Genomic DNA, 23,878 nt, shown 5'->3' with positions numbered 1-23,878 from the left:
ACACAGCAGCTTCACTCGTTATATGCTATTCCTATGAACTGCAAGAACATGTCTTAGAAAAGGTGCAATAAGAATGTGCACAGTGGAAACCCTGTTACAAAAGCAGCACCTATATATGTAGACACACACACAAACACACACAATCACATACACACATAAAGACACATAAACACACATGCACACACACACACACACACACACACACACACAGATACATACACATATGTGTTCAGATAAGCCCATTTTTGACCTATGCTAAATATTCAAAGTTGGTCAGTCAAGACCAGGCATGATGGTCCACACCATGAATTTCATCACTTGAGGAACAAAGGCAAAAATATGTGTGAGTTCAAGGCCAGTTCTATATCATATGCTCAAAAACAATTGTTAGTTAACATATTGCTTATTAAGTTGTATGTTTTATATATAACATACTGTGAATGCAATATAAATTGCTTTCTTATTTTACAGTTTAACTTTAGAACTGAATCTACTTCAAAGGCATGCAACAAAGTCATTTTTCACAGTAAAGTTCTGTCAAAACAGTAATATACACACTGAGATGATAAAAATATTTAAGTTGTGACTGAATGAGATTCTGGTACTACTTAGATATTTATTACATATATTATAGCACTGAAATGTATTGGAACTAGGAATATGAGATTTGAAATCTGTTAAGTCTAAAAAAACTTGATTGTTTAAAAGTTTTTCCTTTTTCAATTTACATGTTTCTATCCTTGATGAATTCTGTTTTCAAGCTTATTTAGCGTATCTCCAGGGCCTGCCAACAAAGCCTGCTGTATCTACGCTGCTTTGGTGATAGTGTTCCATCTGTAACTGATCCAAGACTTTCCTAGCAGTGTTTTGTCCACTAATGGAGTGGATCCTTTTAGGGTGACTCCATCTTCGTGATTCATGCTGATGATTTGCTTGCTTTCTCTTCTAGGTGGTGGAGACGAATCTGGTTGCTTTTGACTGTCACTGGATCATCATTAATGAGGTAAAGCGCACACCGCCTCTCCTATCAACAGCCACTTTTTCACACATGGAGCCTCCAAAGGGCCTCACCCCTAAGAGGGAGCAGAACAGGAAGCAAGGGCTCAGTGTACTGCATGAATGCTCTCTAATAAAAACAAAAACAAGTCTTATCTGAATTAAGTAAGTGGAGAAAGCCTTCCCACTGAGTGTCCATCTTTTAGCTTTCCCAGTTGCACACACTGCCTACTTAAGAGACATCATCTATATGAAAAGTTCAGTTCTTTGAAACCAATGTGAATCTCCTAGGGGGGAGAGTCTGCATTCCACTTGTATTTTAATGCCTTTTTTTAATAAAAATTTTCACATCTGTCTCCCAACTTGAGGATTTAATGGTTCAGTGTATGAACATGAATCAACAAAGAACAAGGTTTTTTTTTTTTCACCCACAAAGAAATACAACTGTTTTAAAAATCCAAAGATTATCAAATTCCTTTAGATCCTTTGCCTAACATTTTGCAAAGGTAATACAAAGTATTCAGAGTATGTTGCAATCTAAGGATATTATTTCCTTGGTACTTGCCAGTAAAGATTAGCAAAGACAGCAACAGACTAGATGTGAACAAATAGGTGACAACACATTGCAGCACGATATGACTTCAGAATGAGATGTTTTCCAACTCTGCCTAGAAGATATAAACAGATTGTGAATTACTTATGTACCAATACTGTTCTTGGAATTATAGGGTGAACAACCAGAGGCATTTGTAAGAGTCCAGAGCAGAGAAAGACTATGTGTTGAACATAGCCAGAAGACAAGATCTGGCCAGAAAAGACAAGAGAAGAAGAGAGGAGAAGGAGAGGAAAAGAGTGAAAGGGGAACAGAAAGAGAGACGGAGAGAGAAAGAGACAGAGAGAGACAGAGACAGAGAAAGACACAAAGACAGAAGGACTTTTGATGCTGCAGGAGCCTGGAGGCCAGTATCCACTTCAGTGTGCTAATGGGCACTAGCCACTTGTCCCTTCTTCTAGTGATGAGGGAAATGGCTCCATTTGATAGAGGAAAACTGGATTGGCAAGTTCCTTAGGGACACACACTTACCTAACCCCCAGAAATCCTCCTATGGTCCAGGACTACCTTTTGGACCTAACACGTACAACTTTCCTGTATAATACAAATATCTTCTGCCCTGGAGTTTATTAAAAGAATCAATAAAGTTCTATCCTAACAAAGCCTGAGTAATGACTCAAAAGCAGCTGCTACCGTATCCATCTTTTCCTGTTACCCTTGTAAGACCCCCAACGCTGGGCCTCCGCTCAAGTCCCGGGATGAACTGGCTAACACCCCAATGTTCAGAGAGAAAACCACACCTGATGCAAACTGCAAGAGGTTTTATTATCAGCTAGCTGAGGACGAATCCCGGGCAGGGGAGTTCGACCTGAGCAGTGACAGTAGAGGGCTTTTAACAGCCAGCTAAGGAATTGGGAGGAGTTGGGAGGAGAGTTGGGAGGAGTTGGAATGAGTTGGGAGGAGTTGGGAGGAGTTGGGAGGAGAGTTGGCTACAGTTCTTTTCTGGTGGGGAGGGGGAGTGAGCTGCAGCCTCCTCTCTTGAGTCTATCTCCATGTCCTTGTAGGTCTTCCTACAGTTATAGCATCTCTGGCTTAAAGCACAGAAACAAAAAAGACTTTTTGCTGGCTATAGAGAACAAAGAGCTTCTTTTTGGCTGTATTTTTAGAGATCAGGGAAAACAAGCTTGGGGAACGTCCAGGGGCTTTACCTTCTAGGGAGAAAAGCTCTAAGTCAGGGTCTCACATCATTCTCCTGTCATGTGATTGGCTATGAAAGTGGCAAGGGTGTGTGTATGTCTAAGGATCTGTAGAAGATAAATGCTCTTCCACTCCAAATGGAAAAGTAAAATACAAATGTTTCTCCTATATAGGCTTCCATCTTTTTAGCTCAGAGTAAAGACACTGAAGCCTTCTCCCCATCCTCTGGAAGTGCCAACCCTTGGGCTATATGGTTTGTCGCTACATTCCTTGCATATTTTCCATGAGATTCCTACAGGAAGTATAGGTGCACTAATCTCTTACAATGACCTTCTGATCAAGCCTACTCATGTCCATCAAAGTGATTATGCATCAGACTAGAAAGAAAGCAACACTGAAAATAATTTAGTGAACTTTCAGAATCGTTCAGAGAGGCATTTTTGTTTTTCTAAAAGAAAACTAAAGTTTGAAGATATTAGATAATCTACAAAGTATTTAAAATGTTAGCAAGGGTAAATAATGGAATTTTAACAGCAGTCTTACCAATGAAAAGCTTCAGTTGCTTTTGGCTTTGTTTTGAATTATATTTTTGAAATCTCCATTGTCTTTAGTTAAATAATTTTGTAGATTTATTTTTGTTTGTAAATGATGAATCCCTTTTTTCAGCTCACACATGACTTCTCTTAAAATACCACGTAGGTTTCCTGCTTCGGGTCAGACAGGGAGCATCTACACTTGTGTCCACAAAGCAGGCTAGAAAGAAAAGGTGGGCTTCTTGCCACCTTAGCGGGTGATCAAACAAATGAATACGATTTTTTTTAATGAAAGGTCATGTTCTATCTTTTGGTGAGACTGCAGAAGGAACCCTTGCCTTATTTCTTTTGCCATCGTCAATGTGGCTCCTTCAGTGATACTTGAATCTTGAAATCAAACATGAGTAAAGCAACAAAAACAGGATGGATGGATGTTTCCCCACCATTCAAGGTCAACTAGAACTTCAGGGCAAAGGTCTCCTTCATAGTCTTCATATTATAAACTATATTATACAGAAGTAATAGAGTAGACCAACATGTATTTCCTGGATGATATCTTAGCTACAATGTTGCAAAAGAAACTATCCAGTAACCAAAGCAATTTAACTGGTCAACCACTCATTCAATATTAGCTCTCCAGAAGGTGAGAGAAAAGCTCAATCCTTTTCTCAACCTGGAGCCTTTGCTGGCAGTGCTTCCAAGGATAGCTTCATCACTGGCTTGAAACCTTTCCTGTGTTTTACTGCTGGTTGTACTTTATCAGTCCTTTACTGAAGTGCTATTTCTCTCTAGCATTCAATGCTGTTTAAAACAAAATAAAATGTCCACCACCCATGCCATTTACATCAGCTACTGCTTTTATCTGAACCAAACAGAAGCACAAAGAATGAGCACGTTTGCAAGGAAAAGTATTATCAGCTAGTCTATCCAAGGTCGGCTCTTTCTCTTTCTATCCCCATTCCACTTAGCCACCTCATTCTCTTGAAGTCTACTTCAAAAAATTTGAACCACATCCTTTTTGCCCATGTTTGTTTGTGTGTTTGCTTGTTTTTCCATTTCCATGCTTATTATAAAAACTAATAGAGGGATGATGATTTATTCATATTTCAATAAATGGGAAAAAGTGGATTTTTCAAATTTGTTAAAAAGCTGCATATTTCCCAAAGTAACAACAAAGCCCTCATAGACATGTCAAATGCCCATTTAACTGAACATAAAATGATTTTTGTCTATGTCACTTTGCATAACTATAGTTTAGTAGCTAATTTTAAAATGGATTGCAAAAATTTATTTAATCCTACTGCACCAATAGTTTTATAGAAAGGAATTATAAATCAAAGTTGACACTATGCATTAAGGCACAAGTTGTACAAACTTGAAAACAGTATTGTTTCGTTTCAATTTGCAACAAGTACACTGTACTAATGAGAGGCTGTACAGCCCACAGAGAGCAATCAATCAAGTTAGGCCTTGGTGATGGTGTTTCTAGTCTCCCCCGTGCTCAGTAGGTCTCTCACAACAGACTTCTGTATCCCTAATAGCTTCCCTTTAGGGCCCTAAAGCAAATGACTTGATGCTGTATTTGTTTTACAAAAGACAGAACTTAGATAGGAAGCTCATCTGGTTCCGTAGCAAGGCTTCTAATTCCTGGTGATGCTAGCTCTGATCTTCCATGCCTCGTGTCATTCCAGTGACCTAAAACAAGTTTAAAGTCATAATTCTCTGTGAGTCCATGAGGAGTTCGGTTATGGAAGAAGCCTTTAGTTTGGGGATTTAGATTCTCATTTTGAAATTTCAAATCTTAGCCATTTAGTGGATATTTTGGATTTTTTTTGTTTACTGATTAACTAATAACTAATTAATAATCAATCAACAAGAAAATTACCATTCTGTTCCTGTTCCTCCTGATTTTATCTCAGATTCTAATATAGTGTTTGCAAAATTACTTGATGTGAGTGTTGTATTTTCTTGAAATGTTACATGGCCAACTGTGCCACAGTATGAAGCACACAAACATATCATAAAATCATCTCTTAACACTGCAACATAGCAGACTACAACATCTCATTACTGAAATTTGCTAGGTCAGGATTATTTATTATTTTCAATGCATGATGAGCATCTAATACTAACTTTTCAGCTACTGAGTCTTTAAAAGGATGGTTTAGTAAAACCCTATGACTGATCCATGCAGTAAACTTTCAGTTGCCCCATGTTTACTAAATACTCCCTGTGATCCAGGAGCTTCATTAGATGCAAAGAGATGAAAGAAAGAGAAAGCAGATCCTGTGAGGAAAAACAGACAACAAACTTTTTCTGGAAGAATACACTTCAGGCTCTCAACTGATTTGAAAAGTCTTTTTCAAATCTTGAAAGTCTTTTTGTCCACCCACTTTCTCTTTATTTCAACCTGAAGTTGACCTACTTCAGAATTTCAAGAATACTGAATTCTAAAGTACTTTTGGGGGACAGTGTGTGTTTCTGTCTTCTTAGCAAATAATTTCTTGTTTTTTCCCTCATTGGCCATTACAAAGTTCAGAGTCCAGTCTACATTAAACAATAGATGTAAATTTAATGTTTATTTGGATATGTTAATTCAACTTCAACTAATTTATGCTTATTACTAATTACTCTTTGGGAAAATACTGTTGTGCTTTCTTCCCAAAGAAGTAAAATTAAAAGTCAGCTATGATGGACAAACCTGTCTTTATTATATTATTAATTCTATGTTCATAAAGAGATGCAAATGAAGATTCCAAAGACAATGTTAGAATTCTGATTCTTCATAGTCTTTAAAAACCCAGATATTTTCTAAACAGATACCAGGTACCAAAGTTAAACCAGGATCAAGTTAACGATCTAAACAGTCCCATATAGAATAGAAGCACTCATTAATAGTCTCCCAACCAAAAAAAGCCCAGGAAGAGATGGGTTTAGTGCAGAGTTCTATCAGACCATCAAGGAAGATCTAATTCCAGTTCTGCACAAACTATTTCACAAAATAGAAGTAGAAGGTATTCTACCCAACTCATTCTATGAAGCCATAATTACTCTGATACTTAAATCAGAGAAAGATCCAACAAAGATAGAGAATTTCAGACCAATTTCCCTTATGAATATCGATGCAAAAATACTCAATAAAATTCTCGCTATCCGAATCCAAGAACACATTAAAACAATGATCCAACATGACCAAGTAGGTTTTATTTCAGGGATGCAGGGATGGTTTAACATACAGAAATCCATCAAGGTAATCCATTATATAAACAAACTCAAAGACAAAAACCACATGATCATCTAATTAGATGCGGATAAAACATTTGACAAAATCCAACACCCATTCATGATAAAAGTCTTGGAAAGATCAGGAATTCAAGGCCCATACCTAAACATGATAAAAGCAATATACAGCAAACCAGTAGCCAACATCAAAGCAAATGGTGAGAAGCTAGAAGCAATCCCACTAAAATCAGGGACTAGACAAGGCTGCCCACTTTCTCCCTACCTATTCAATATTGTACTTGAAGTCCTAGCCAGAGCAATTCGACAACAAAAGGAGATCAAGGAAATACAAATTGGAAAAGAAGATGTCAAAATATCACTTTTTGCAGATGATATGATAGTATATATAAGAAAACCTAAAAATTACACCAGAGAACTCCTAAACCTGATAAACAGCTTCGGTGAAGTAGCTGGATATAAAATTAACTCAAACAAATCAATGGCCTTTCTCTACACAAAGAATAAACAGGCCGAGAAAGAAATTAGGGAAACAACACCCTTCTCAATAGTCACAAATAATATAAAATACCTTGGCGAAACTCTAACTAAGGAAGTGAAAGATCTGTATGATAAGAACTTCAAATCTCTAAAGAAAGAAATTAAAGATGATCTCAGAAGATGGAAAGATCTTCCATGCTCATGGATTGGCAGGATCAATATAGTAAAAATGGCTATTGTGCCAAAGGCAATCTACAGATTCAATGCAATCCCCATCAAAATTCCAACTCAATTCTTCAACGAATTAGAAAGAGCAATCTGAAAATTCATCTGGAATAACAAAAAGCCTAGGATAGCAAAAACTATTCTCAACAATAAAATAACCTCTGGTGGAATCACCATGCCTGACGTAAAGCTTTACTATAGAGCAATTGTGATTAAAAAAAAAAAAAAAAGGCATGGTACTGACATAGTTACAGAGAAGTAGACCAATGGAATAGAATTGAAGACCCAGAAATGAACCCACACACCTATGGTGACTTGATCTTCGACAAGGGAGGTAAAACCATCCAGTAGAAAAAAGACAGCATTTTCAACAAATGGTACTGGCATAACTGGTGGTTATCATGTAGAAGAATGCAAATTGATCCATTCCTATCTCCTTGTACAAAGTCAAATCTAAGTGGATCAAGGAGCTCCAAGTAAAACCAGAGACACTGAAACTTATAGAGGAGAAAGTGATGAAAAGATATTGTCACAAAAGATATTGCCTCAAAGATATTTTCACAGGGGAAAAATTCCTGAATTGAACAGCAATGGCTTGTGCTGTAAGATCGAGAATTGACAAATGGGACCTCATGAAACTGCAAAGCTTCTGTAAGGCAAAAGACACCGTCAATAAGACAAAAAGACCACCAACAGATTGGGAAAGGATCTTTACCTATCCTAAATAGAGGACTAATATCCAATATATATAAAGAACTCAAGAAGGTGGACTCCAGAAAATCAAATAACCCCATTTAAAAATGGGGCTCAGAGCTGAACAAAGAATTCTCACCTGAGGAATACCGAATAGCTGAGAAACACCTGAAAAAATGTTCAGCATCCTTAATCATCAGGGAAATGCAAAACAAAACAACCCTGAGATTCCATCTCACACCAGTCAGAATGGCTAAGATCAAAAATTCAGGTGACAGCAGATGCTGGCGAGGATGTGGAGAAAGAGAAACAGTCCTCCATTGTTGATGGGATTGCAAGCTCGTACAACCACTCTGGAAATCAGTCTGGTGGTTCCTCAGAAAATTGGACAATGTACTACTAGATGATCCCTCAATACCTCTCCTGGGCGTATATCCAGAAGATGTTCCAACTAGTAAGAAAGAAACATGCTCCACTTTGTTCATAGCAACCTTATTTATAATAGCCAGAAGCTGGAAAGAACCCAGATGCCCCTCAACAGAGAAATGGATACAAATTGTGGTACATTTACACAAAAGAGTACTACTCAGCTATTAAAAAGAATGAATTTATGAAATTCCTAGGCAAATGGTTGGACCTGGAGGACATTATCCTTAGTGAGGTAACCCAAACACAAAAGAACTCCAATGATACATGCTCACTGATAAGTGGATATTAGCCCAGAAACTTAGAATCCCCAAGATATAAGTTACAATTTGCAAAACACATGAAACTCAAGAAGAATGAAGACCAAAGTGTGAACACTTTGCCCCTTCTTAGAATTGGGAACAAAACACCCATGGAAGGAATTACAGAGACAAAGTTTGGAACTGAGACAAAAGGATGGACCATCTAGAGACTACCATATCCAGGGATTAATCCCATAATCAGCCTCCAAACACATAAGTGGATGCTCACAGTCAGCTATTGGATGGATCACAGGTGCCCCAATGGAGGAGATAGAGAAAGTATCCAAGGAGCTAAAGGGATCTGCAACCCTGTAGGTGGAACAACATTATGAACTAACCAGTACCCGGGAGCTCTTGACTCTAGCTGCATATGTATCAAAAGATGGCCTAGTCGGCCACCACTGGAAAGAGAGGCCCATTGGACTTGCAAACTTTATATGCCCCAGTACAGGGGTACTCCAGGGCCAAAAAATGGGAATGGATGGGTAGGGGAGTAGGGGGGAGGGTATGGGGGACTTTTGGGATAGCATTGGAAATGTAAATGAGGAAAATACCTAATTTTAAAAAAGCAATTAAAACGTTCAAAAAAACCCCAAATATTTCAGTATCTCTTTATAGAAATCAATTAGTACATTTGGTAGTGCTGGGGTCTCAAGTAGCGTTCTTTTTTTTATATACTAGCTCTTTTTGGAATTGCTTTCAAAATCATAAAATTTAAACATTACTTTTAAAAATAGTCATGTAGACCCTAATTGCACAAAGGTGTGCTGTGTTAATACAACCATTTGCTTAGGATTTTTTTTCTCATTTTGAAAGTATTTCTTTTTCAGATTAACTGATCAGCTGTCATGAAATATGTATATGACTTTGTGTGTGCATATGATAAGTGTGTGCACATTTGCAACATACATTTTGGAGAGCAAAATAATATTCTTGTCACTATGAAGCCTGTGTCGATCCGGCTGCCACACCACTTTGAATAGGTTTGAAGATTAAGAGTCAAAACTAAAACTGCAAGTGAAATTTTTGAGACAGAGTGTTCATTTCCCTCAGAATGGCAGATTCTTTTCCCTCGCAAGATTACTTTTGTTTTCCTTCCTCACATAATAACAGACAAAATATGTTCTGTTCAAGTTGGCATTCCTTCAGATTTATTTGAAGATATGTAGCAGAGAACGTCATCTCATGGAACTTTTGGGTTGTAAGCAGCCCTTTCTGCATTTGGAGACAGACGTGTAAAAGGGTTTGTCTTAGGGCAGGTCTCAGGATAGAAGATCTTATTCCTTTAGTCACTAAACACTGACATAATGTGGGTTTACTATCTTTATTGCCATCATTCTTAAATATTAATCAATATGATTCTATTAGGGTGATGTGGCTTCTTATATAATTAGCACACACCATTTTTCTTTATTTTTTATGTCATTTCTAAAATCTTCCATGAATAAAAAATTTCTGAATGAAGATCTTTGAGCCTCCATAATTTTTTATTTATAAACTGTTAATAAGCAGTGATTCAGTGTCATTTTTTTAAACAAAGGGGAAAACCAGATAAATGAGCTAACATTTTGCCTGACACAAAGTAGGCATTTTTTATCTACAGATTTTGACTTTAATATGCTGGCTTGTAGTTCATTACCTTGTGGAGATCAGAAGAAGATGGTCGTATTTGATAAATTTGGGTAAATAGTTACCTGGTTAGGAAAGAAGAATCCCATAATAACATAAGGAGAAATCAGTGTGTCCTTTGCTACCTTCTGAGTGAAACTTCCTGGCTGTACAATGAAGTATTTTAGAACACTGAAAAATATTGAGTAGCAAAGTTGATATTCATTCACTTTAAAAGATTTCAGATGAATATCAGGTATTAAAATAGAACTGACTGGACACTGTTTAATTCTGCTTTGTAAGCAGGTAATGGAAAATTCAAAGTTACTAGCCTTTTGCCAGACAAAGTTTACGTGACCAGTGAAATGACACAGACTAAGGGGAAAAGACATTAAAGCTGCTGAAAGCCATTGTTTATGGAGCACAAAGGATTAATCGCCCAGAACTTCCTGTTGTTACTGTGGATACAGCTGATGGCAGGTGTTATTTTATTTTTAGAGAAACCTATATTTCATAAAGAACATAAAGAAAGGTGAATTTTCTGGCTATATGTCACAAAGAATGATAATTTGTAATGAACATTGTAGGAAAAAGAAAATTAACGCTTCTTGGAGGTCTGCTTCTCTTCATCAAACAGGGTTGGTTCCTTGGATAGAAACATAAGAGCGCATACGACAGCCCATAATGTCTCATCACGAATCACTTATAGTCATTGCATAAAAATCAATTTGCAATAATCTGTTCATCGCCAAAAGCTTTATTGACTTAAAAGGTTTCAAATGGACACAATGGAGCACAGGCTGCTTTAGGAAAGACTGCTGAGAAACTAAAACTTCAGTTTGTCACTTTTGTTCTAATCCCAAGTAAACCAGATGTGTATCCATGAGACACTGTTATTTTTGTATTATTTCTATGTCTATTATTGAGCCTAAACTTCGAACCAAATCTCAGAATAGGTGAAGGAAGTAGAGAATGAACTTCTTAGAGTTTGGCAAGTATTCATACACAGAGTCACTATCATTTACATAGTGCTAGATTTCATTGGCATGGTTCATGCTAATCAACAGAGCTCCTTACATTTATGTAATGACCACTGGAAAAGTTCACTCTTTCATCAGTAGTTATTGAGAACTGACTCCTTCCAATAAGAAACATATATGGACATCAGTAAGAAAACATTTTAAGATAGTGTCTCTGTTTTGATTATAAAAAGAGAAAGAAATATTAAGATGTGTTCTATGGGGGTGTGGTGAGGTATGGGGGAAAGGGGTGCCTTGGTAGGCCCATGCCAAGGAATCCCTTCCCCCTGAGGGACCAGCCACACGATGGTATAATATAGAATAGAGTTCATTCAGGGCATGGGGAGGGGAGTTAAGAGGGTAGTACAGGCAGAGAGAGGGAGAGAGTAGAGAAGTGGAGGACAGCCATGACATCATGGAAAGGAGGGGGAGGAATGGAGAGAAAGGGGGAGCAAGAGGACAAGAGGCAAGAGAGAGGCAAGAGTAAGAGAGAGAGAGGTGGGGCATGCAGCCCCTTTCATAGTGGGCCAGGCCTACCTGGCTGTTGCCAGGTAATTGTAGGGAGAAGCATACCTGGCTGTTGCCAGATAACTGTGGGGGTGGAGTCCAGACAGAATAGCAACTGTCTCCTTTGCTTTCTTTTATTTAGCTTGTTTACAACCCTTAATTTTCATTTCATCTCTAAGGACAACAAAGATGCATCTTACATCACATCTCCCTTCCTTGGTACACAAAATATATCAAAAGCTATTAATGAATCATAAATTGTAATTGAATCTTATTTTGTGAACATTCAGTATCTTTCTCTTATATTTTCAGCATAATTGGATGTGAAATTACTTTTAATAAAGCATCTTTAAGCCACATGTCCCATGTAGACATGTTGAGCCATTCGGTTACATCATATAAAGCAACAGAAAGCAAGTATGACTGAATTCACCATTTTGATGAATACACGTAACTTTCATTGAATACTAACTAAATGAAGTGGATGTGTTAGGATGTGTTAGATTCCTTTCTATCTCCAAATAACTGGTCAGCAATTCTTTTGTATTTCTGCTACTATATTTAAGAACTGCTAATTCTTCCCCTTCTTATCTTTTAGGAAATAAATGATGTGGATGTTCAGGAACTTGTCAGAAGGTCCATTGGAAGGTTAACAATAATTCGGCAGACATTTCCAGTCCCCCAGAATATAAGTCAGCGCTGTTTCCGTGGCAACCATCGAATTTCTTCAACACTGTGTGATCCGAAGGATCCTTTTGCACAGAATATGGAGGTGGGTCTTAAAGGATGGGGTATATCTTCCACGGTGCATCTTTGGGGGTCTGGGATGAAATCTCTGAGTGACACTAGAATTAGGTGGCATACATTATTGTTCTGGGGCACAGTCTATCGCCTGACATCTAAGTGCCTTTGGCAGGGAGTGCAAAGAGCCTTTGTCTTTGATCCCTTTGATCCTATTGTAGGAAAAAATGCTCCCTTTCTTAATAAAAATACAATAAGTGAATCTTCCTTCTAAGCAAACAAGCAGATACAGGGCATTTTCTGGAGTGGGACAGTAATTGACACAAGGCTGCACTTCAAAGTATTAAGTGAACAGAATTGCTTGAATTCTGTGACATAAAAGGCAGAGATATTTATTCCCTTTTAAAAGGATTTCTAGATTGAAGAACTTTAACTCTTTCTTAAAAAAGAAAAAATTAATGAAGGCATATTTAACATTCAAAATGCGTCCTGGTACTCTTTGCCCATATCCAACTCACACAAGGGACAATGGCACCCTTGCTATTACAGAAAGAATTTCAAATTTTAACACAAATTTCTGAATAGGAGACTGGAAAGTACCAAGTTTACAAATTTTACTCAGAAACCTGTCTTTTAGACAGCTCTTGGAAACTATTTCTTTCCTCTTCTCTTCTCTTCTCTTCTCTTCTCTTCTCTTCTCTTCTCTTCTCTTCTCTTCTCTTCTCTCTCTCTCTCTCTCTTTCTTTCTTTTTTTCTTTTTCTTTTTTTAAAGAATAATCCTATCAGCTATTTTCTTCTTGAACTGGAGATCTCAATCTGTTCTTTGGAAGGTGGTGTTAAGGAAAGCAAGCACCAGCAGCAGGGGGCCATGACTTCTCCAGCCCTGCAAAAGGCATTAGGAAGAAAGAATCAATCTGTCACATTCACTTATATGCACAGTCAGTACAGGGCTATACTGCAAAAACAAAGCTGCTTGGTACAGCAGTCTCTGTGTGTACTGCAGGAGTGCTATGTCAACATCTGAGTATGTTTAATGGGTAACCATTAAGTATCAGCAAAGATTAGTCACCATTAATTTTGCAAATCAAAAATAATATATGTATATATATTTCAGAAATCTCATCCTTTAAAAAGTTAAGTACGGAAAATATTTTTACTCCCTAGAATTGTTTTAATAATGTGGAAATAAGAAGACTAATTTGTTCCCCACAATATCTTATAAGGTAATTGTGTAAAACACAGTCTTAGATAGCTAATTCCACAGCCTCCTTCACTCATGGGCTGCTTAGAAGATTGCCATTTACCCTAACATTACCTCATATTTATTCATATTAATCCCATGGTTCCAAGATTATTTAATATTCAAATAGCTGTTCCTTACTATGTTTTAAGGGAATTTAGGTTTAGCATGTTCCATGTAAGAGACTCTGAAGCCTTACCATGGCTGTCTAAATGTTAGTGCTACTTTTAATTTTTTGTTTATGATGGGTTCTTTACATCATAACTGATTATGAGGATAACGTGAAAATGACAGGAATCTAAATTAAGAAAAACATAAAGTAAGTTTAACTTAGAAAATCATGAAATATTAAAATCTGTTGACATCAAACAAAGTATCAGGAAATATAAACAACACTTAGGAACACCAATGACTGACATTTGTGGGAAGCAGAAAGCATCAAAATCCATTTGCTTAACAGTGTAACTGTTGTTTTGGATAACCACACAACAAGCACTTTCTCTGTGTGTCCCCACCCACACTCAGGGGAAGAAAGGGGTTCCTGCAAACACAACACCCCACCTTATAATTTCTTCCTTTTGTTCTCAAATCTACAAATAAAAGAGATCAAAAAGAGGTTATTTTGGGGGGGTGAAATTGTTTGTTTCATATTAGCTTACCTCTTATATCTAATAGAATTATACTAAATATTTACTATATGAAAATGAGAAGTGACAAACTTTTTATATGGAAAGATTTACATAATTAAGAGAACGTGTTCAGAACTCTTGAATTTAAAGTATTCCACTACAAGCAGAGATCTTGGTACTTAGCCCTTCCCAGGTTTAAAGCTTTATCTCACTCTAGTTAGAGAAAGCAGCTAAATCAATGGTTCTCTGCAATAAATTCTCACTGCGTTCTCACTGCCTGGTAGTTCAGGAGTAGAAAACACTTTAGGAAAAGCAGCCCACTCAGCTCAGGTCTGTGAGGCAAAGCAGGTGGTGAGGGGGACCACAGATAGACTTTTATCTCAGAATTCTGGAGTGCCCAGCTGAAAGCAATGCTTATGAATGCAAGTATGCAAATAGGGCTCAGGTGTGCACCAAGGCTAGAAATTGAATTCTAACATAGAGTGGACTTATGTGCTGAGCGATGAGGAACTACAGACCTGCCAGTGGGCTCCTAGCCATTGCCTTTTAAATGCATTAAGAAAGGGGAAAAAGGTTTGGAGACCATTGAAGACAAATTTCATAAATCTTAAATTAGATATCAAAAAGCAAATAACCCTGGATTAGTTGAAGTTGTATCATAAGTAACAGTGACAGGGTGAACGCTGGAGTTTGAGGGAAGCAGCCTTTCCTGCATGCTGAAGCTTTGTTAGCTTGGGTACAATGGAGAGAAAATGAAGGCTCCCAAGTTTTTGCAAGAAAACCTGTCTTCCGAGTGTTAGATTGTTAGGAGGGTTAATACGATGAATGCAATTTAGAGGGACAAAGCTGGCCTTGTACAAACAGAACTCATTACAGAATGTAAATCAGTGGATTAGAAAACACAAGGGTTTGAAGTTTGTTATTATTTTGTTTTTTTGTTTGTTTGTTTTGTTTTGTTTTTGACACAGGTTTTTTTCTATGTAGCCCTGGCTATCCTGGAACTCACTCTATGGACTAAACTTGCCTTGAACTCACAGAGATCCACTGCCTTTGTCTCCCAAGTCTTGGGATTAAAGGCTTATACAACCATACCCTGTCTTGCTTTGAAGATTTGAAGGTTATACATCCATGCTTAAACTAGGCTTGCTAAATAATTGTCCAGAGCAACCAGTGAACTAGCAGATATGATCAGAATGCCACTAATGTAATTTAGAAAGAAAAATGGAAAATGTGGGAGGCAGAATCAAAGTCCCAGAGATTGATTTACTATTACAGTCTTCAAGACAAAAGGGAGCAGTTCTTTTAAGATTCGTATAATAAACAATAGTAGTGTGCAATACTACACATATTTATATAAGTTGTAAAATATGTTAGTAAGTTTATGAGTTCTTCATATAAGAAAACAGAGCTTTTTTTTTTTTTTTTAGAACAAGCAAAGTCAAACTAAACATTTTCAAATAGTTGTTTTTTTAATCTGTTTACTATTTTGGAGGACTAACAGTGTTATGCATTACAAACTGAGTTTATATAATATTTGGCAATTTTCTTCAGAATTCCTTCAGAAAGACATTGAAAAGTCCAGCAAGGTAGATACCACTCAAATGTCAATATATTCATTCTGTCAATAGGAAAGTGTTCAAATACTAAAAATGTTATTATATATTTACTTTAAAAATTATAGCATTAGAGATCTTATAAAACTAAATTATTTCAAATAATTTGTAGACCAAACTATTTTTCTCTAAGTCATTGAGTAAAACTGAATCACCTATAAATGTCAATCAAATATCTAAAGATTTGATATACCTAGAATATACTTTAAATTCATTCTGTGGCACCTAGTACATTCTGATGTGTACTGCTTTCCACCAGCTATTCTTTTAAGGTCAGTTTGAGAAGTACAGAGCCAGAATCTTCCACCGTGCCTACATAAATATCCTCTGTCCTCCAATGTAATTCTTCATGTGTCAATCTCCACTTGATCAAAATTGTAAAGGACATGAACCTATGAGGGAAAAGATTATGTAGCATTACATAATCAAGGTCAGAACTGTTAGTATTGACTTGTGATAATCCTTAAGGTTGAAATTCCACAGAAATCAAGTAATTCCACAGTCAATTACATAAAATCTAGGTGGAAGAGCCTTGGTCTGACAGCTGCTCAAAAATGTTACTTTGAAGGCAAATTCAATATGATCACAGTGCAAGTCAAATCTGCTGTGAACCACTTTAATACAGTCTTGGACTCTGTGTCAAAAGCACTTTGCCAAGATCAAGAGAGAGACAATCTCCCGCTCCTATCTCCTAGTCAGCTCACATCTGCATTAATGTGTCAGTTCTAGTTACTAAACTTTTTATGGAAAGGAGAAACAGGAGACATACAAAGGAAGAGGTCTAGTGTGGCAAGTAACCTAGAAACTGTACCCAACAGTGATCAGCAGAAGGACAGAGAGTATTACAGAGGAAGTGACAGATGGTTTCTGGAGGTTTGCTGATGTCAGAGAACAAGTGTGATAGCAGGAACATGGATCAGTTATGGGAGAGCAGATGCTGGCATGCAAGATTGTAAGACACAGGATTGTGTTCAGATTTTCAAACAGTCATTCGTGTGTAAGGGATGAAAGTGTGCATAAAACTTAAAACCAGCTCTTTACATCCTGAGACAGATGGCTTGGCATCACTGTGAGGGAGGAGTCAAAGACCTCATGAAGGCAGTGATCATAAGGTCACTAGATGGAGTTGAAAGGGAGATGAGCAAACGTGAACCTCAAAGGAGAAAGAGAACCTACTTGAGGAAGGAGTAACAGAGTAGGAGAACTGACAGCTCAGAAAAAGTCAGCATAGCTTTCTGACCACACTGTTTGCAATGTGGACAAATGGAGGGAAGCAGGCAGGCATTGAAAACATCTCTCATGTGTCAGGCTCAAAAAGCACTTGCTGTTAGAGCGAGCAAGGGTGCTCAGAAAAACATGTCTTAGGTATGAAGAAAAAGACTGTACTGTCAGATATGGAAAAAACAAAAAACAAAAAAACAACAACAATGCCCAAATTCCTTATGTCTTAATTTTCTGTCGTAATTCAAATCACCTTTCAACTTGATCTTCTTCTCTCCATTATTCCCACTCTGACTTTTTTTGGCAATTGTGTAAGCCAAGTATGTTTCAGACTATTTGGTAAATCAAGAGAGGATTAGAAAAAGTAGGAAGAAGACAGAAACACATAAAAAAAAAAAAAGCAAGGACATACAGCATGCATCTTCATTCAAAACTTTTAAAAGCCTTAACAGTACAGTGATTTTTCAGTGGAGGGATGAAGTGAGTGTTCTTGGAGCCACAGAAAAGATGGATGTCAAGAGCTTTTGGGGAGGAGAAGTCATTGTCTTTGAGGAGTGACACAGCTACTTCTCCTTTAATAGATACCTTCATCCAATGTACTGGAAAGTGGTGCTGTTTAAACACAGTGGATCAAAAGAAGAAGCAAAATGCATGAAATGGATAGGCAATTGGTAACAGTAAGGGGGTGGGTGGGTGGTCAGGGTAGGAAGAGGATAAAAGAGAGTGGAAGCATTAGTGGAAACAGGTATTCAGTACATTCCTCTATGAAACTTTCATGAAATAAATTACCCTTTAAAAGATTGCCTAGGTCATCAAGCAGAAAGAAGGATTATCAGAAGTATTCTCCTACTGTGTAACCTTTGAACAGAACATGACAAAAGTTAGCTATTTGGGGAGGAAAAAAAAAAGAAAGAAAGAAAGAAAGAAAGAAAGAAAGAAAGAAAGAAAGAAAGAAAGCAAGCACAGGGAAGGATACTGTCAGGTGATTGCTCATAAAGCAAAGGGAGGGTCCAAGTGTAGATAAAGGTGGAGGAAGCTAGGAAGCTAGTGTACGGAGTGTTCCAGGACAGCCTGCGAGGCAGGTGTGAAAAGTGGTCCAGGACAGGTGGGAAGCAGGAGTGAAGAGTGGTCCAGGACAGGTGGGAAGCAGGAGTTAAGAGTGGTCCAGGACAGGTGGAAAGCAGGGGTGAGGAGTGGTCCAGGACAGGTGGGAAGCAGGGGTGAAGAGTGGTCCAGGGCAGGTGGGAAGCAGGAGTGAAGAGTGGTCCAGGACAGGTGGGAAGCAGGAGTGAGGAGTGGTCCAGGACAGGTTGGAAGCAGGAGTGAAGAGCAGTTCAAGAGAGGCTGAGCAGAGCACATCATTCATGTCATTTTGAGAATTCTGTTGAAAGATTTCTGTGGGTTATCAAGTATGACCAGATTGTCTTTCATGTGTCTTTTCATTTTTCTATTGAATCCTTGCACTCTCTTCCTGACAAAAATTCACGGGCTACTTTTAGTTTCAGATCTCACACTTCATTCATAGTAGATTTCTTCCAGTCTGACCTAGTTCCTCCAACAGTTACCTGTGTTGGGTGATAGTAACAGTCCACCCGGATATTTCCGTATAAAAATTACTTCAGTCTTAAAGCATCCATAAGTGTCTTCAATGCCCCATCAAAGAAATTCCCACATCTACTAGTGTGCCTTTTCTATAAATTTGCACATAAAATGACGTGTAACAATCCCAGATGATTAAAGATTCTCTGAAATGTGAAACGAAACCCACAAGGTATTGTTGGGGCACTGTCTAATGGCTGTGCATAGCATCAGACTCTAATTATCCCAGTGGCTGGCTCACTGCAGCATTCTGTAATGTGTGGAGACGACATTGTGAATTTCCTTCTTGATTAATTACAATCACTGACAATCTGCATAGCCTCTTCGTGGTTTGCAGAAAAAACTGTGAAAATGTGACCCTTGAAAACCTAAGAAAGCCGGAGTGCTTCAAGGTGAAAATGAGTTTCTATCACCACCTCTCTTGCTTAGCTTTATTTTAAGTTTTCCTTCTGAGAAGCAATAAATGACATTTGGTGGCTTTTTCTGACCTCTTACCTCTATTCATGGCCATGCGTCCTGGATAAATTCTAATCTTCTCTTAAAAACTAGGCAATATTGGTAAATAATTGATAGTGTGGATGGTGGCCCTAGCAAGAGTTACTTAAGGATTGCAATAGACCTTGGGGGAAAACTCAGCAGTAATTCAGTTAGCCCCCCATGTAGTAACCAAAAAGTTACCATAAGCACCTATGCAACCGGCTAGTTGTAGCATTTGTCTTGGCTGTCAATCATGGTGTCTGTGTATCCCTACAGCTCTTAGTCATTCTGATGTCCATGAATATTTCTGATAACTGTCCTTCCTCATTACAGAGTTCTCTATAAGCACACAAAAGTGACTGTTTCCCACTTTGGATCCAATGACATTCATATAAGAGCAGATTTGAAACAATGTTGATAGTTGAATCCATATGAGTAATTAAAACATGGAGATGTGACTTACTGAGAAACTTTCTTACTCGGGGTCTCCTTCCATTTTAGTGTCTCAGGATGTCTGCCTGTCAGAGAGAAATAAGGGCCAGGTGATTTTTCTAAGGACTGATATTAACAGTATCCTTGCCTCTGTCAAAATTACTCTTTTATAGTCTTCTCTTTCATACCCAAATAAGCCAGCAAAGCAATTGAGGTATACAATCTGATAGACCTTGTTCTCAGTGGTAGAACTAGCTAAGGAATGAAAAGAAAAATGTCCTGCCTAGTAAGCAACTCAGTGAAGCATGCATGGATGTCAAGAGAGAGCTGCCAAGCTGTCGTCACTCCATGTGGATGGCTAGAGTGGAGGGCCTAATGACTCCTGTCAACTCTCTTTCCAGATTTCTAACCTTTACATCTATGACACGGTGCTTCTGCTTGCAAATGCCTTCCATAAGAAGCTGGAGGACCGTAAGTGGCACAGCATGGCAAGCTTGTCCTGTATCAGGAAAAACTCCAAGCCCTGGCAAGGAGGGCGGTCCATGCTGGAGACCATCAAGAAGGTAACTATCTATGGGCAGCAGGGCCCTGCTCTGCATTGGCATGCAAAGCTGCGTGAGAAGGCAGGTGGGAGTGAGGCAAGGTATTTTTTACAGGTTTGTTTTTTCTTTCATTGACAATGCTGCAAACTCAAACTAGAAAATGGATGAATGCAATATTTATAAAAGTCAAACATATATATAGAAAAGCAAGGTCTTCTTTATAAGATAAATTATGCAAGAAGAAAACTGGAGGGTGTGAAATCTAAATTGCCATGGTTGTGCCTTTAGGGTAAAGAAACAAAAGCTTTACACTGCATCTTACAAGGCACAAAATGTTATTCCTTTGTCTTTTGATTTATCGCTCACATCATCAGCTGAAAACACGCACAATAGGCTTCATGGTTTCTCACTTGAGTGATACAAGATAAGATAAGCCATTGGATGTGAGGACATTATCTTCTATTATGAACATGATTTATAAACAGTTAACATGTTCCTGTACAGTGGACTATTTTGGGTACCAACTGTAGACTTCTTCCCTGGCAGTGGGTGGCATGCCAGGGTGACCTGACTCTGCTTAGCTACCTGCTCCATCCCCAGAAGGCAGTTTCTGCCATTTGTCTCTTCTCGGTGGTATAAGCACTCTGCAGCTGATTAGCCTCTTTGTCATGTCGTTCTTGCTGACATCCTTCGTTTGTCTTGCACAGCTTCTTTGATTTAAAATGAAATGATTAATAAAACAAACAATCTTCCCTTGTACCCTTTAGACGGGAGACAGCAGACAGGAACTTTATGACGCTTACCTTACCCATTCTTTTTCTTTTCTCATACGTTTGCCTTCCTTTTCTGAAACAAAAAGAAAAATGGCTAGTCACTTGAAATATGCACACATTTAGAAAAGACAGTGAAATGTCTAGGAAATTTTCACATTGCATGTAAAATGGATGCCCAAAGAACAGGAAGTGGAGGGAGGTGAGTTTTCAATGCAGAATAGAGTGATGTTGATGTTGATACTGTTTCCATTTTATGAAGAATCACTTTGCTGAGAATTTAGGCTAACAACCAAAGTACTTAAGAATGAGATATGTTGAACACACTGGCAGAGGAACATTTTTTCAGTGGAGAATGAATAAAACAAATAGAAATTAAGGTGTTGCCAAAATCTCCCGGCACTATCTCCGCAGAGAGCTGGCAGGTGTGAATCCAAGGGAGGTTGTTGAACAAGAGTCTGATCTGCCAATTTATTAATGCCTGATTTGGAGAGGACACAGGAACCTGCATCTATCTGTTCTCCCAGCTTTCTCTCAAAAGAGAACAGTTGTCTAAGGGGTTGCTTAGGAAGTATTTATTCAATGAAACTATAGTACAAAGGAAAGAGACACCATAACATTTGGATGTTTCACAAGTACCAGTTTGATATATAAAATTATTTGATGTTGTACTTTTATATTTGAAGTAATTATTTAATATTACAATTATGGATTACTATTTTGAATAGCTATTGCATAATTCCCTTCAGATATGCACTTCATATTCAAAAGGGGTGTATAAATTCCAAGTCCTGAAAAACTTAGTCTGAATTATAATGACATGATGCCACATTATATTTTTATCTTACAGTTAAATCAGTAGTTCTCAGTCTTATTAAAGGCTGTGGCCCTTTAATAGAGTTCTTCATGTCGTGGTGACCCCAACCATAAAATTTTTCACTGCGAGCTCATCAATGTAATTTTGCTACTTTTATGGATCATAATGTAAATATAGGATATGGAGGATATCTGATATGCATCACCCATACTGTCTTGATCCACAGGTTGAGAATCATTGGCTTAAATTAACCTTAAGAGGATGTAGCAAGTTTTCCCCAATTGTATCTTTTTCCCCTTCCAAAAGAAGTGTTTGGAATGATGAGACTGCACACAGCTAAGCACTGTAAGAGTGTGTTGGACTCACATAGCAACTCAAGAGAGGAGAGTGGTGTTGACAGGGCCACCAGAGGTGGCCAAAGCCCAGGAATTAGGTAAGCCTGTTTAGAGGCTGAGAATTAGGGCTGAAGAACATTGTCACTCATGGGTGCTAGAAACATTCTCCCATTAGCATTAAATATGCAGCTGTAGTATTGAGTCTCCTAGATGCCTAACACTGTGTGGAGCCAAGGGGGTGGGGGAGAAAAGACAAAGCCTAAGAAGAAAGGCTGTTTGCATACATCACAAGTTTCTGAATTTTAATTGTGGTGCTAATATTCTAGTGACAACATTTGGATTTATATTCATGTAAACACAGCACATCTATGTGCACTTTACACAGATATACAATTTTGGATCATTTTATACAAACCATACAGAGTGCAGAAAGGAACAAGAATGAACTTCTGACCCTGAATTAATTGTATTCCTAATATGAGGATGAAACAAAGGCTTTGGATATGATGCAGCTGACAACGGTAGTAGAAGTGCCCAGTGCAATGGAAGGCAACTGTTCTCAAGGACTCCTGTTTTAGCTCTTAAATGTGTTATGGAAAGTGGTAATATAAAACTACAAGTAAAACAGATATTCAACAAATAGGAAGTAAAGGAAGAAATCCCTCTCTCTCCCCTAAACTAGAAATCTGTAGTGCTAGCACCCCATATCATTGTTGCATACACTATTTTTGTATATGATCTTTCAAAGAATTATAATTTTAAATATTGAGTTTCTATCATCTATTATATCCTCTTTTTTGATAATCCTGTAAGATTTAGATTCATCCTCCATTTTTCCATTGCACTTGGTCCTAAAATATTTTATTAATATCCTATATATGTATCTGTATTTAAGTATATGTGTATATGTGTTTTATGTATGCATACATGTATGTTGTATATATGTATATTATATGTGGGTCTATTTATGTGTATATGTTGTATGTACATATGTGTATTATTGTATGTGTTGTATTTGCGGTATGTATATGAGCTTCATATATGTGCTGTGTATATATATATATATATATATATATGCATATATATATAGTTTGTAATGTATGCATGTTTCTATTTGTGTTGTATGTATATATATGCATATATGTTTACTGTATATGTATATTGCTGTATGTGTGTACATACTATTATGTATGTACATATTATTACACATACTATTATAAATACATTCCAGATAAGGAAGTTATAGATACTTATTTTCTTTTTGATTGATCTGAAAACTTTAAAAACAGCTTCTTATACTTCTCTTGTACTTTTCAAATACAAGTAGATATTACTTGCAAATAAAACTAGTGTTATCACTTTCTCTTTCTTAAAGCATCTTAAAAAATTTTAGGATAACTGCATTTGCTTTCACTTCCAATTGTATAATTTTACGACATTATCTTACACACAAAATATTTATAAGAATTAGGTATATCAAGATTATAATTTGAAAGGATGATTTTTTAATTTTATGCCACAGAAGATTCTAGCTTTTCAATCTTAAAATTCAATTTTTTTTACTAATAACATAGTTTTAGAATAGTGAGATATAATAGCATTTAATTAACCTGTTTGATCATATTATTCTAACTCATTTAATAATATTACTTCTAACCTAGTCTCGTGAATTTTAAGCAGTAG

The 23,878-nt window shown here is 37.4% G+C and overlaps 1 protein-coding gene across 5 annotated transcripts in view; it reads left to right on the top strand.

The window, feature by feature from the left end:
- The window catches only part of Grid2 (glutamate ionotropic receptor delta type subunit 2), a 1,534,794-nt gene that overhangs the window by 857,692 nt on the left and 653,224 nt on the right, over nucleotides 1-23,878 (top strand). For all 5 annotated transcript variants that reach the window (XM_029478539.2, XM_021164478.3, XM_029478538.1 and 2 more), the window contains 3 exons: nucleotides 950-1,003; nucleotides 12,378-12,551; nucleotides 20,133-20,294. In XM_029478539.2, the coding sequence (XP_029334399.1) occupies nucleotides 950-1,003; nucleotides 12,378-12,551; nucleotides 20,133-20,294 (390 nt within the window). The remainder of the gene's footprint in view (nucleotides 1-949; nucleotides 1,004-12,377; nucleotides 12,552-20,132; nucleotides 20,295-23,878) is intronic.

Source organism: Mus caroli, unplaced genomic scaffold (assembly GCF_978045245.1).
Source record: "Mus caroli unplaced genomic scaffold, Mus_caroli_1 scaffold_7, whole genome shotgun sequence".
NCBI lineage: Eukaryota > Metazoa > Chordata > Mammalia > Rodentia > Muridae > Mus > Mus caroli.
This window is presented reverse-complemented; position numbering and strand designations above follow the sequence as displayed.